The sequence below is a fragment of the Sardina pilchardus genome, chromosome 16 (genome assembly GCF_963854185.1).
Source record: "Sardina pilchardus chromosome 16, fSarPil1.1, whole genome shotgun sequence".
NCBI lineage: Eukaryota > Metazoa > Chordata > Actinopteri > Clupeiformes > Clupeidae > Sardina > Sardina pilchardus.
Genome location: NC_085009.1, coordinates 14,592,551 through 14,607,791, shown reverse-complemented (window position 1 = coordinate 14,607,791; position 15,241 = coordinate 14,592,551). Strand labels below are relative to the sequence as shown.

The 15,241-nt window shown below is 45.0% G+C and overlaps 1 protein-coding gene across 1 annotated transcript; it reads right to left on the bottom strand.

The window, feature by feature from the left end:
• Positions 1-717: 717 nt before the first annotated feature.
• si:dkey-19b23.8 (uncharacterized) lies at positions 718-6,566 on the bottom strand. Its single transcript, XM_062516784.1, has 3 exons — positions 6,253-6,566; positions 3,252-4,004; positions 718-2,895 (listed from the first exon to the last, which is right to left on the bottom strand). The coding sequence occupies exons 2-3, from the start codon at positions 3,847-3,849 to the stop codon at positions 2,810-2,812; spliced, it is 684 nt and encodes a 227-aa protein (XP_062372768.1). The 5' UTR covers positions 3,850-4,004; positions 6,253-6,566; the 3' UTR covers positions 718-2,809.
• Positions 6,567-15,241: the final 8,675 nt, after the last annotated feature.

Genomic DNA, 15,241 nt, shown 5'->3' with positions numbered 1-15,241 from the left:
TAATAAGTGTGGCGAGCGGCTCAATCATTATAGCAAAGAGTAAGGGTGACAATGGGCATCCCTGCCTGGTTCCTCTAGTTAAAGAGAACAGGAGAACAGTTCAATTCAGTTTTAATAGAATACTTCCATAACGCAAGAATATGCCTCAAGGCCCTGTACAGGACTCGACTCGCACATGAACCTTGAACACCTTCAGTGATTCGTTTTGGCTATGGATATCTCTCTTTATACGATCAGCCATTGGCCGCACATGTGGACATGCCCATGTGTGTGCACACATGACTTGCAGTGAGGTTGTGCAACTCTATCAAATCACTCAGACGCTGACTCGATGAGAAAGGGGCCAGATCGGAGCACAGAGGCCAGGGCTCTGACTGCAACCCTGTCGGAATGTGGCAGTGCACCCTGTGCTCCGATCCCCTCACCGCACTCGGAGACCAGGGTCCCACGAGTCCAATCTAAGGGCTAGCCTCGGCCCAGGGGGGCCCCTCTCTGTCGTCAAGTCGGTGATGGAATTTTGTTTTCCGTCTACTTTAGGTTCAATATTCAACCTTTGAAGCAGAGAGGGGTTTGCGATACATTCCTAGACATTTTTACCATATTGTATTTTTCACTTAAGATTTTTTTGTGGCATAGAAGGAATAACATCCAGCAGCCACATAGCTGTTGTATATATACGAGCCCATGCTTACTGGAATAACACACCACAAAGGAATGTTTCATTATAAAAGCTTTAATCCATAAAATACATATATATTTAAATTTGTACACAAACAACACAGTATAAAACAACATACAGAACATGGACATGGAGACACTTTAAAAACATCTAAAAGCAGGCACTTCCTTTTCACTCTGAATAGGCACCGTGCCTTTGTAACGTCAGTTAAAATGAAACTTTGTCGACTCCACGTGTCAGTCAAAAGCAAAAAAATAAAATAACATAAAATAACACAAAAAAACGAACAAAAATGAGGCACCTTTAGGTAGCTTAAGCCATGCAATCATCCTCTCTGTCAGCTTATGTAACAATGCCACGTTGCTTCAGGAACTCTGAAGGTGGTGGGGTGGGGTGGGGGTGGGGGGGACTTTTATGGATCACAGACATAAATCTCGACTGGAACAGCTGGGCGCGTTGCCCGCTCTCCTCCCCAACTTATCCATCCGAGTCCGCGCAAGTGCCCGGGGGCGAGAATCCAAAATGCCAGAGCTAGCGTGCGAGAGGGCTCCCGCCACTGTTCCCGTCTCCGCGCGACTGCGTCATGCTTCCCCTCATTACCAGGTGTCGCTGGCACCAGGATTACGGTAGCAGCCCACACAGCATGTGTGAGAGAGTCGCCAACAATTTGGGACGGGCTGATGTTCCAGGGACGTTGTGCAGAATCGCAATGCACGACGGGAATGGGGTGGGTGGTTGGAAGTTGAACTAGAGTAGGTGCATTAAAATGCAGGTGCACGGTGAGTGTACCCCTGCCAGGCTGCAGTGAGAACACCTTGTTCCCCAGGAGAGCAGACACACACACGCACAGGCATAAATTACTCCCAGCCCCATGGGAATATCATGATCTGGCATTCTGCCTGCCTAACGCCTCCCCAAATGCAAATAACTTAAAATTGGTCAACGCGGAGAGAGTTGGGTTCCAACAGGGTATGGGAGAGAGAGCGAGAGAGAGAGAGAGACAGGACGGGCCACTTCTGATATTTGCTCAGACACTGTGTTCTGGCCTGGGCTCAACTAAATCCTTCAATCTTCATGGCAAGGAAGCGACTAAAACACAAACAGATGTATAAAGTATAAAGCATTCACCAAACTATTACAATCTGTTTCATATGAAGGCAACATGCTGAAGTTAAGACTATGACTATTGTCATAATCTGCAGATCTGCTAAAGTGTGTGATAACGAATGAGTGCATGTTTGTTTGTTTGTGTGTCTGAATTTTTGTATACGTGAGACATGCACCAAGTGTTGGAAAAGTGCCCAATGATTGTTCTATGGTGACCTCATGTCCCAACTGCCAAACTGCTACAAGGAAAACAACACAAACTGTGGTTGGAAGCTTAACTTAACATCTGACATCAGTGTCTGCAGCACTTCCTTGTTCTAACCCAAATCCCAGCGTGAAAAAACTCAAACGCAAACCCAAACCCAAACGCAAACCCTCACCCTCTAGTCAACTCAATCCCCATCGAATTCAAGAGAAAGCCAATAATCCTAGGTGCACACCTTTTAAATAAAAACGATTTATATAAATAAATAGCATTAACATCAACAGCAGTATTGTTCATGGGAATACTCTGTGCGTAGATTTGTCAGTTCAGTAGAGCAGTCTGAGGAGAGGTTGTTGACATCAAGCGTTATCCTTTGTCCAGTTCAGTTGTGTGCGGATGCCTGCACAGTCCTTGAGATGAATCTGACATCACTCCTGACTCTCGGAAAAAAAAAAAAAAGAAATGATAAAAAGTCCTCTACAGTTGCCACGGAAACTGGCTGATTCGGGCCTCTGTTCCCCGTTGAAAGGGAATCAAACCAAAGCTCCCCGACTGACGCCATGAGGGCCTTTGTGCTTTCCCCCAACTGTCAATGCAGATGAAACGGCGTGTACCCGGAAATACCGATAGCCAGTCTTTTGAAGACCATGTAAGGGGGGAGGAAGTGAAAGTCCTTTCAGGACCAGCTGTGTGGCCTCCCACCCCTAACCTCCCTCTAAAACACTGCCACCTCCAAAGGAGGAGAGGGGGAAAAAAAAGAAAAACGAGCCAGTCGGCAGTCTGTCATGGAAGTTTGCCCCCGGGAACTTCCGGGCGTCTCAGTGCCAGCTGTCGCTGGCGGAGCCTCTGCGGGTGATGGCCCTGTGGGGGCTGCGGGACACGGATCCTCTCCTCCTCCAGCGCACTGTTACGCAACACAGGGAGAGAGAGACAGGAAATTAGAACAGTGGAATGTTGAAAGGTAGTCAGGGAAGTAGGTAAACACACACATACACACACACACACACACACACACACACACACACACACACACACACACACACACACACACTCTCTAATTTAATATCAACAGCATACGGTCTCAAAAAGAAGCTCAGCCTGTAATTGATTAGACCCTTATCGATATCAGAACAATGATGTGGTGATTTGGCTTTGTGTGTCATTCATGCTACTTTAATGCGGATGTGGCACACACACACAATCACATGCAAATGCGTAGGCAAACCAACATCGTTCACCGTGGACGGATATTCCCCTCACCTTTCCCAAGACTGGCTGGTAGCGTCGAGCCTCTGGTCGAATTGGGCGACGCCGACGCGTCGTCGTCGTCTTTCTCGCGCGCCTCGGGCTGCGGGAGCGTGGCGCTGCCCCCGTCCTGCCAGTCGTTGAGCGCCCGCTGGAAGGAGCGCGCCAGGCAGGCGGTCATGTCCTTGGCCCGCTCGGCCCGGCTGCACCAGAAGACGCGGCACTGCAGCTGCTGCCCGGGCTGCCGGCAGATGTAGAGGAAGACGTTGGGCCGGCTGGTGTGCGAGGCGCAGTAGGCGATGTCCTGCAGGTAGGTCTTGGTCAGCTGCCGGCCCGTGCTGAGCTCCTTGACCTCCACGTAGCGCGGGCGCACCACCAGGGCGTGGTCCTTGCCCAGCTTGCCCGCAGCGGGCGCGTCGCCCAGCAGCCGCTCGATGGCGTCCTCGGCCTGCTCCAGGTCCAGCGAGAAGATCTTCCTGGTGCCCAGGTAGTGGGCCTTGAAGATGGGGTCGCCGTGCGAGAGGCTCTCGATGCGATCGCGCCGGAACTTGCGCCGGATGGCCGCCGGCGAGTTCTTCAGCGTCTGCATGATGTGAAACGAGGTCAGCGACATGGCGGCTCGACGGGAAGAGAAGACCCCTCAAACTCGGTCGCGGGTGCCGGTCGTTTCTTTGGTCGGCCGAGTTCTTCTGCCCCCTCTCCTACTCCCAGGCCACCTTTTCACTCTTTGGTCTCCCGAGGTACGGCAACACCTCCCTCCACTGAAATCTGAAACAAGACACAAGAAAAGACACATTTAGAAACAGAAAGGAGCCGATGAGTTCTGGTAAACACCGTTGGAGGACACAGATGGCTTGCCAGATGACGCGGAAAGCGGGACCATCACGACAAGATCAGTTTCACTCATGACGCAGAAACCCAGACATGACTCATTCACAGGGTCTGCCACTGCACTGAGCGACACACAAGAAGTGCATCAAATATTAACAGGACAGATTTGTGCTTTGGTCTCATTGACGGTAACCTCCAGTGACTTGACTGTACAGCGAGCTGTATTGTGCTGGCTGCACCGGGGAAAACAGGAACCCACGAGATGACTAGAACCAACGTGACATGAGGATTCAGGTCGTGTGGAACTTTCCACCTCCAAGAGGGAACTGTCTGTCCTCCCACATTGGGAAGACTGTCTCAAAAAAAAGAGTACTTGATGCCAATGGTCAACCAGCGAGGGAAAACTTGCAAATGAGTAGAAGGGACATTAAATGTAATGTGTCGGTTCTTGGGTGACAGAATACAAATGAGTCTGGAACAGAGCATGACGTGTGCCCATGTAACCGTACCGGCCTCGGGGCAACTGTGGACTGCCGGTGTCTTTATGCAACAGCTCTGCGCCCTCATTAATGAAACTGATGCTGCGGTTTTTAACCCCCACGGGAGTCAGAACAGGGTCAGGTTGTACGTCCATGTGAGGTGTCTTGAAGTAAAAGTGGGTTATGCGTCCAAAAAAGGTGTTATGCAACTAGCACAGCTGCACTTTCTTTTGTCTTTCGAGCTTCCCGACCAAATTCTCCCGCATTGTGTGGGCCCAGCAGTGGTGGCCATTGTATCGCGTTTTATTTTTTCCTCTTTTCTCCTTTCTTGGCCCATTATTTCAACATCCCCCTCCCCTGTGCAGCTTCAGAAGTTTGCCCACAGACGGGATCACCAGCACCCTGCAGCAGCTGCCATTGTTCGGGGAGTTCTATTCGCAGGAAACAGCTTTGGATAGCCATGGCCCACCACCTCCTGCTCAAAAACATTCCTCAACCTTCCCACTAGTCAACACACACACACACACACACACACACACACACACACACACACACACACACACACACACACACACACACACACACACACACACACACACACACACACACACACACACACACACACACACACACACACACACACACACACACACACACACACACACACACACACACACACACACACACACACACACACACACACACACACACACACACACACACACACGACCCCAAATATTTCAGAGGCAGAGCACAATGGCTTTTGTTTATGATACATGTGCTCATGTGCTCCATAATAACACAGGTTCAAGCCAGTTGAACGTTCCCACCTATTCCTTAGTCCAGTGTCTGTCTGTCACCCACACCCATACACATGCCACCTCACACATCTCTTTTTTCTTTCAATCTATTGCTTACACATAGACACACAGACACACACAGACACACACAGACACACACACACGCACACACACGCACACACACACCTGAACCACTTCTTTCAATGACAAATGACACAATTCACAACCACAACTTCCCTCTTCAAAGTTCAGTGTGTTAGCAGGAGGTTAAAACCTGTGGGAGTAGATTTTGTTTGGCATGCTGTTCAACTGGATCCTTGCACAATATTTACACACCTATGAGGATGTTTACAGCAGTGGCAAGTTAGGTGGCTGCACAAGACCTGGCAGACTGATTACCATAATGAATAAACGCTGGCTAGGCCAATTTGTAATCCTCAATAGGTGATGATTCACTGATAAGTAGAAGGGAAAAAATCACACATGGTGTTTGAACTTTTCTCTGCTGAGAAGTCACAGAATCTGCTCCATTCGGCATTAGTTGCTGAAGTGACGCCAAAGACACAGGCTATTACCCAAATTAAGTGATGTGAGGACGTTCAGTGGAGAAATGAAACTGCTCTTTATTACCTAAAACGTAGATTGCTACTACTGCTGCTTCCTACTCACCACCATTATGATCCAGTGAGGCAGAGAAAAAAATCAACTACTGTTTAAGACAGTGCATAACGAATAAGCAGCCTGTGATTTCAGTGAAGACCTTCCAAAGTTCAAGTTGTTTGATACTTTTGGATGTTCTAATCTACAACAGGCTATAGGCTAACTTAAAGATGTAAAAGAAGACTACATCTTAAACGCATGTGTTATAGGCCTATAGAATTAGCAAATATTTCGAAATGATCTTACCTTGCAATCCAACGAAAGCCACTGTGTGTCCACCCTGGGTTGACTCTCTGGCTCGCCTCGATGCGAGATCGATGGAGTTTCAGCTCTGTTCCAATTCACTCCCGTTTGTTTTAACCGAACCCCTTTCTCTTTTGCAAATCAAGTGTTAAGAACACACTAATCGCCTCGATTATTCCCAGCTCTATAAACTCTATAAACCCGATTCCACACACCGCGCATTGGTTTTTCGAAATCTTTCGTTCATCAAGAGAGCTATGTGAAGTGCTCAATGAAACAGCGTGGGCTTGTATCATAGGACGTGCGCAAATGGTCTGACTGGCTTGTTGAGTGTGAGTCAAGCTTGCGTCTGCACCGCCGGTTTTAGCAGCTAAGGGCACGCCTCCTCGGTGAGAAGCGTGCTGTGATGGGAACAGGGGCTGGCAGAGGTGAACGCGACGTGTGTTGCTCCGGGCAGTCCAACCCTCACATCTGTTTTGAAAAGAGATCATAGGGGACAAAGTGTGCCCGGAGGCAAAGAGGGAGGTGAGGCGGGAGTGTCCCCCTGCGACGCACTAACTGTAAGCGAGCTGTCTGTAAGCATGCACAATACAAATTCTCCAGAACTTCAGATAGCATCAGGTTCGTTTGTGAAAAGCGACTCAAGGAAACGCCACAGTTAGAAATGGAACTTTACTGGGACAAGGAGTTTGTTTACTTTGGGGGATTTGCATTGTCACTCAACCCAGCTGTAGGTTGCAGGGTGTACCTGACTGCTGAGTAAACAAATATCTTACCTGGGATAAGATCAAGTCCTTGTAAGAAAATGTAAGGTGGCGACCACTGGAGAACACAGGCAGTAGCTGAGGTTCTCCTGACAATTTTTGCACGATTCACCATCATTGCACTTTCCTGCCTGTGTTAGTTAGCTGTCACACTGGGGCTGCTGCGTTGACGGTTGTAAGTGGACTGGTGTGGCTGTCTAAACAGTAACACATGTGTATTTGAGTGAGTAAGAGAGAACTGGTCGTGTGCACTGGAAACAGTGGGCCCCTGTGTGACTGGGGGATTGAGGCACACCCAATGAGCAGCTGTATGCGCGGGGAGCACACAGTAGCCCCATTATGGAGCCGCCAGTGACGCAATCCTCCACCCCTCAAACACCACCTTTCACCTTGGCCACATGAAGGAAGGATGAGGGGCCTCAGCACTGATGTGTGAGTGCAGATCCTTTAAGTGCGCAACAACAACACACACACATACACACCCAGCGTTGCTCAAAAGAGGGCCCTACCAGAGGACAACAAGGATCCTCATTGAGAAATAGAGACTGTTGCAATCGAGGCGTTTTCATGGGTGTTCAAGAGATCCGGTTGGGGTGAAATAGACTCTCTCACACCCTGACCCACATCGGCGGCTTGCTTTGCCCTGAAGAAGACCACTCTGGGTCGAAACATGTTGGCTTGTGCGAATTTTAAAAATATGACTTAAGCCATAGGCCTACATACCTAATAACCTAATTAAATGCCTTGGACCTGCTTTGTTTGTACCACATCGGCAGCTTTTGGCTTGCAATCGAAATGTTTTGGGTGGGTTTGACTTGACAGTATACTGGTGTCCTCTGCAGAAAAAAAGTGCTTGAAGGATGAGTGCTTGTGTTTTTCCTTAATCTCCAGGCTTTGTTTTTCTGCCCCTACCTTTGAAGAAACCACGCAGGTAACATAGCATTCACCTGGGGTGTTCTTGTTGTTCCGCTTTGTATTCACTCCCATGTCCCATCAGATAAACACGTCAGCGAACAAGGTGTACAGGATTCCCACTGACACAGAATCAACATACCTGATGTTTATCGTCCCATCAGCTGCAGATTTTGAACATTGAGTGTCTAAACATAGTTGCAACAATGGACTGAATACAAGAACAAATAGTGACACGGCAAGCTCAGAAATCTTGAAGGCACATTCACCTTCACTGTTTCGGCTGCTTGTCGATCACCAAATCAGGTGTTGTCCTGGTGTTGTCCAGCCACTGCCACCCCCCCCCCCCCCCCCCCCCACACACACACACACACACACACACACAAACACACACAAGACACAAGACACAAAACACACACAAGACACAAGACACAAGACACATGACACAAGACACAAAACACACACACGACACAAGACACAAGACACAGTTTAAACTCTGGTTGTCAGTATGTTAGAGTGTTCAGTCAGTGTTCATTGGTTCTCGATCAGTTCTTGGTTTTGAGATAAGAAGAACTGGTTAATGAAATGAGAGGCTCAATTTACCCTTTGTATTTGTTATGTATGTAAGTGTTTTTGTCTTGCCAGTATCACCAGTGACATGAGATTGATTTTCTCTAAGCAAACCATTAAAAGGTAAGCTTTGGGTAAAAAAAACTACTGCTTAGGATGAAAATGAGTATTTGTCAACATTAATGCATCACATGACACATTGAAAGACAAGAAGACAACAACCTCCCCACTCATACCAAATTGAATAGTGTGAGGGATTCATTAAAAGGGCATCGATTCACCATGCCAGCTGGCCTGTACTGCACCAAAAAGGACAAGCAACTAACAAGCTTACATAATACTCCCTCTCTCTCTCTCTCTCTCTCTCTGTCTAAACCAACCTCTCTTTATCTTTCTCTCTCTCTAAACCAACCCCTCTCTCTCTCTCTCTCTGTCTCTCTCTCTCTCTCTCTCTCTCTCTCTATAAATCAACCTCTCTTTCTGTTTCTCTCTCTATCTCTAAACCAACCTCTCTCCCTCTCTCTCTCTCTCTCTCTCTCTCTCTCTCTCTCTCACTGGCCTGCACGCATACACCCACACTGTCCCTCTGGCGTGTGCACTGTCTTGTGCATATGTGTGTTACAGTGACAGGAAGCTATTTATGTGGGTTGATGACAAAAATGATAACAATGATGACTTGCATATCTGAGAGGTTGTTGGTGAACAAAACAAACCAACCGACAACTAACACACTTAAATGTGCCAGCTAACCCATGTAGGACAACCAACGACTAACCCATTTAAATGTGTCAGCTAACCCATATACAACAGCTAATAACTAACACACTTATATGTGTAACCCATATACAACAGCTAATAACTAACACACTTAGCCTATATGTGTCAGAAGCCATGTCCAACCAACAATGAATATATTCATTACTGTAATATATTCATATACTGTAATATATTCTTAGTAGGTTAGACAAGTAATGATTATTTAAGCTTAATTAAGGGCTTAAATAATTGTTTATTTTTTATTAAGTTGTACTGTATATGGGTATTCTGGTGTTACGCAAAACTACATAGATTGACGTCACTTTGTTCCCAAATGAAAATACTCACTCTAGTCCTCACAACCCTAAGTAGTTGTTAGACTGGAGTTCCCCTTTACATGTGTCAGACATGATGTCTGAAAATATGTTAATATATTCATTAATTTCGTGCTGTCTTGATCTCATCCTCCCTCGTGCTTCTCCCCCTCTCTGATGCCGTGAGAATTTTGTTTTCAGCAGTCAAGTTGACCTGGTGAACACAGACACCTTGTCCCAGCTATTTATAGCTAATTCAGTGATGATCATTGATGATTTCCTAAAATATCCCTGTTGAGTTGTATTAAACCAGAGTAGCCTGGGGCTGCATATGGATCTTTCTCCATTTGTCCCGGAGTTCACCAGGGGTAGGTTTTTTTCCCTCTGATATTGACATTTAGTTTGTCCGGGCATCACAGATATAATACTACGCACGATCATCCGGTCTCGCCATTAGGTTAAATACGTAAATACTCTCTCTCTCTCTCTCTCTCTCTCTCTCTCTCTCTCTCTCTCGTTCTCTCTCTCTAGGATTGGATTTGGTTCTGGAACAACAGGTTTTGCCATGAGTACATGTAGCTCATCACAACCTCTCATCAAATGACGAGAACAAGGAAACAAATGATCATGTTTAGTACAAAACAAACATTTACACCACTATAACAAATATGATACGTGTAAATGCTGAGTGCACAAATGTAATCAAGGTTCAGTTTCTATGGACATCCATTACTTTGAATACTACTGATGTGTGATGGGTGTGATGGCTTTAGAGGTTGATAGAGAACAGCAACGGGATGAATTGGTGCTTCACACCTAGACCCCACCCCCATCCTATATCCTCCTACAGGCTTTCTGATTACTTTTCAACTTGAATGATCCACTTTTTGTACCCAAATTCACCTTTTGTGTCAAATAAATACAACAATACAACAGAATGTGTGCTTTACTGTATGTATGTTTACCTGCATGCACATAACCTCTCTCTCTCTCTCTCACTCTCTCTCTCTCTCTCTCACACACACACACACACACACACACACACACACACACACACACACACACAAGCATTTAAACTGTCTCCAAAGTAGAACTTTGTGGATGCCAGTTGGTCTGTGTAGTTGTATACATGTTCTGTGTCACGTATGTCACTACTTTGTTTGTTTTCAGTACTAACAGAAATTGTCTATCTCTATTTGTTGTAAATAAGAGGGTTGCTCTTGCTCGTCATCTTAAATAGTGGTGGTGGGGTTGAAAAACGTCTGCAGGGCCCACGTTTTTGTAAAGACAATTAATCAGTGACAGGTCATGTTACTAAGTACCCAAGTCTCTTCTTTCACCCAAAGACTTACTTTTGTTTTCTGTTCCGACAATTTTAAGACATTACCAACATTTTAAAATGTGACATATTTCATTGTGTTCTGGGAAATAACCAGTGGACCACACAACACATCACTTTCCAGTCAAAGTTTAACAAGTTACTTTTTGGCTTAGTGAGTTACTCTGAGGAATGACCCCAGACACGGCGCGGTTCACGTGACTAAGCCCCTCTTCTCTGTCTGGGACAAGACTGTGAAAATAAAAGCTGCCGATTTCCTTGCGCTGATAGGACAGTCACATATGGCTGCTCACTTCCTAATATGGAAACACAGACAGAGAGAATGACTGAGACGCTGAGAGGGAGGGGGAAAAAGAGTCTTGCGGCTGGATTGCGTCAGCTATAAAGATGAACTAATGCCATCCTGATTCATTTCACAGATACAGCAGCAGTGGCTTCACTTCTCTTTCATATAGTTATGAGCATGTGATCTGCAGTTTGTCTATAAATAGCCCACCCCGTAGATTCTTTTGCGCTAGAGATGTTGATGATATGGCAATCATCCAAGTCTTGGAAGCAACTTGGAAATCGCAAGTTTTTCATGTTTGTATACTGAGGTATAGCCCCCTAGACCTATTTCACACATGGAAGCCATGTCTGTGCTACATAGCAGCCAAGATCTAAGTGCTAAGTCAGCACACTGAGCAAGAACTGGGAAGAGAGCACATGCACGGAGGGAAAAACGGAAAACTTGACTTAACTTTGAACACATGCAATCTCTGTTCAGTGATTGAGGCAGGATATTCATATCATTATGCTTTAGAAGAGTACATCTGATGATGCTTTGTTATTTAAATGGTTATATGATTTTTTTGTTTTCCTTACAATTAAGAGTGCAATATCAACTGAAATGTAACATTTTTAAGAATAAGTTCTGTATGTCCATTTTGTAAGTTTAAGTTCTGGTGTGAATAGCCAGTGAGATGTACTGTATGATGTTACTTGGTGCTACTGGGTTGAAATCAGTTAAGTGCAGTCATCTTGCACTTGGTGAGCATTACGTCACAGTCTAAACAGGAAAAGGAGGAAGTTTCCTGTGCGGACTGAGTGCAGATCTCTTTTTTAACACATCACGTCATTCTACTGTCGTTATAGAGAGGGAACTCGTGGAGCCCGCGCCGAGCCGCTCACCAGGTCTTCTCACGCCCACACTGGTTTCGTCATGATGTGACACTGCTGTTCACGGGTTCAATTCAAGAATCAATAGCCTTCTCAGTCTGGGTTGCAAAATGAGTTAAGAAAGAGCAGAGTTGATGTTAAGGTCAGTAAATCACAAAGTGAATTTGACACAAAAAAAAACACAGTGTAAACCTGTGACACTGACTGAAAGTATAAATGAATGCCTGACCAAACTAATAGCTAAAATCCAGCAAAGGGCAGTGTATAGAAGTGTCCAAGTATAGGGAATACAACTAGCGCAAAACGGGGGACTATTAGATAATTTCGGACAGTAAAAGCTTGACTGAGTTAGTTATTAGTTCAAGATAAAAACCTGTTAAAGGTCACTGAAGGATCTTAAAGTCATTGCTGGCCAATGAATGGCCTGGAGACTTGAACAAGTAGCCTGGAGCTGATCCATTCACTGCCTTCAAAACAAACAATAACATGTTAAAGATCAACCCTGAACCTTACTAGGAGCCAATGTGTTTCTGCTAAAACTGGTGTAATGTGCTCAAACATCTTAATCTTAGTTTAAATGCTTGTCACATTATGGACTTTAGGAAATTACACTATAGGCTCATCCCTGTATAACACAATAGCCCTGTTAGGAAGATATAAAAGCATGGACCGCCCTCTCATAATCTCGTCAGTAGGAAATCTCTCACTTCAGGAATTGTTCTCAGCTGATAAAAGGAAGCACCAATAATCACACCTACTGGATATCTGCCTGATGGATTGTCAGTCTGAGTAAAACCTCTGGCATTTGCAACCACACTGTAAATATTAGAGGAACAAATAATGATAATAATAATTAAAAAACAACAACAATGGTCGCTTCACAAATACGACAGAGTAAAAATAAATAAATAAAACAACCAAAACACTGAAATAGCTGTATAGAAATGGTCATCTAATGATAGGTAACCATGTCATAAAAATATGCTAGAGGTTTCAGAACATTTTCAAAGTGTTTTCAAAATGGATTCACCATGCCGGATGTGCATAGGGAAGTGAATCCAGAGACCAGACATTATGAGCTATACGTGACAAAATGCTCTTCCACCCAAAGTGTTGATATTCATGTCTGGTATTGAATGAGCAAGGAGGATCACAGTGAGTGGCGAGTAGTTTTCCAACGGGGGGTTAGTGAGATAGGTTTCTGCATGATTATGTAGGGCAGAAATGTATGTAGGCCAGAGATGTGAATTTAATCTGTTAGGCAACCAGAGAAGCTGGATAAGTAAAGGTGCTCTTTGATTGGTTGATTTGGTGCATGCAATAATCTTTGGAGCAGAGTTTTGTATCATTTGAAGTAGGTGAGGTAGTTTATCAGGCATGCCAGACAGTATGGAATTGCAGTAGTCCGTGTGGGCTGTTAGCACTGACTAGGATGTATTATAAGCATTGACTGGGACGTATTGTGTTGAAGGAGGGCTGAGCATTGTCTTACAATGTTCCGTATGAGGCATTGCGAGAAATATCGTGTATGAGCAGTGATCTGTAAAATATCACCACGGCTCTTACATAGAGTGGAGCACGGCATGCTGTCATCTAGACTATGGAGAAGGTAAAAAGCAATGATTTGGTGCCAAGAACTAGTTTCATTTACTGATTAGCTTGTCAGTGAGGCATGTGAACCTCGGATATATACTGCCATGGACTCCAGCGCTGTGTAGGAGGAAGCCATTAAGAAATTGTTTCAAAGGCAGCGCTGGGGGTCGAGGAGGATGAGTACAGGAAGGAGTTGAGCACCAGCCGTGCGGAGGAGGTCATTGGTTATCTTAAAACCAAGGCCATTTCTCTGCTTTGTTCAGAGTGGCATTCAGATTGACAGGTGATCTGGGGTTGAGATTCTTCTCATTTCATGAAACGAGAGTTGTTCTGAAAACATCTGTTTTTAATGACGGGGGATTATGGCACCTGAGTATTAAATTTAGCTTCTGCATGAAAATGTAGGAATGACAATAAAGCTTCTTGAATCTTGAATCTTGAATTGAGGCTATCAAAAGCAACAACAACAAAAAATGGCTAGCACATCTTTATCAAGGTGGGTTGCACAGGATCCATGCAGGTGAAGGGACTGAACTCATGATTAGATACAAAGCATGTATTTTAGCTGGAGATTGAATCCACAAAATGCATTTATTCTCCATGAATAACATTTGTTTTCATTTAATTTAGCTTGAGGAAGCTCTAATGCATTTGTCTTTAAGCCAGTCAATGAGAGGTTGTAAATCGTGTTGACCACAATTAAGAGGGAAATGCATTTGAGTGTTATCAGAGGAAACATAATACTCCACACATATAAATTGTACTCAAATAATCAATTTTCTTGTACAGTGAATAGGCCGCCCACATGCCATTTCTTCTCTCAAGCTATCCTCATGGCTTTTGAAGCATTTGCGTATCATCACAACAATTCCTCAGGAAACATAATATTCCACACATAAATAACACCCAATTAATCCCTTTTCTTGTAGCCTACAGTGAATAGGCCTCCCACCGGCCCATTTGTTCTCTTGAGCTAACATCCTCTCGCTTTTGAAGCATGTAAAAATAGCCCTGACAGATTCCAATACCTCGGCAACATATAGTCTACACAGGACCCCGGAGGCCCGGGACCCCTAGCTGGGGGGAGTATGGCCGCCTCTCTATAACATAAAGCAGCAGTATAACAGCGGGGACCACTAAGCTGGTGTGTGAGGTTTGGGGGATGACGGCCCAAATCTGCCTTTTCATGAAAGCCATGCATGCCTCAAAAATAGCTCTTGACATTTCACGGCGTAACATTTTCCACGAACGGCTTGTTACAGCTTTTCCTAAATGTTTTATGGAGAAGTGTTAATAAGGTCAGTTGCATAACAGTTCTTGAGTTTTATGATGTCCCTTTAGCCATGCCACCAAGTACAGTCTGCTTTTTTACGATGGTGATGATGATGGTGATGATGATGATGAGGAGGAGGAGGAGGAGGATGATGGCGACAGCAGTCATTGTGGTATTGGAAGGAGAAGTGGCTTCAGTTCTACAGTTTTACAAATCCTTTACACTCAGCATTTTAGTGGACCATTTTATTGTTTTTAATGTACTCCTTACATATAATCAATCAAACAAAACTATTTGGAATGATTTAGTTACT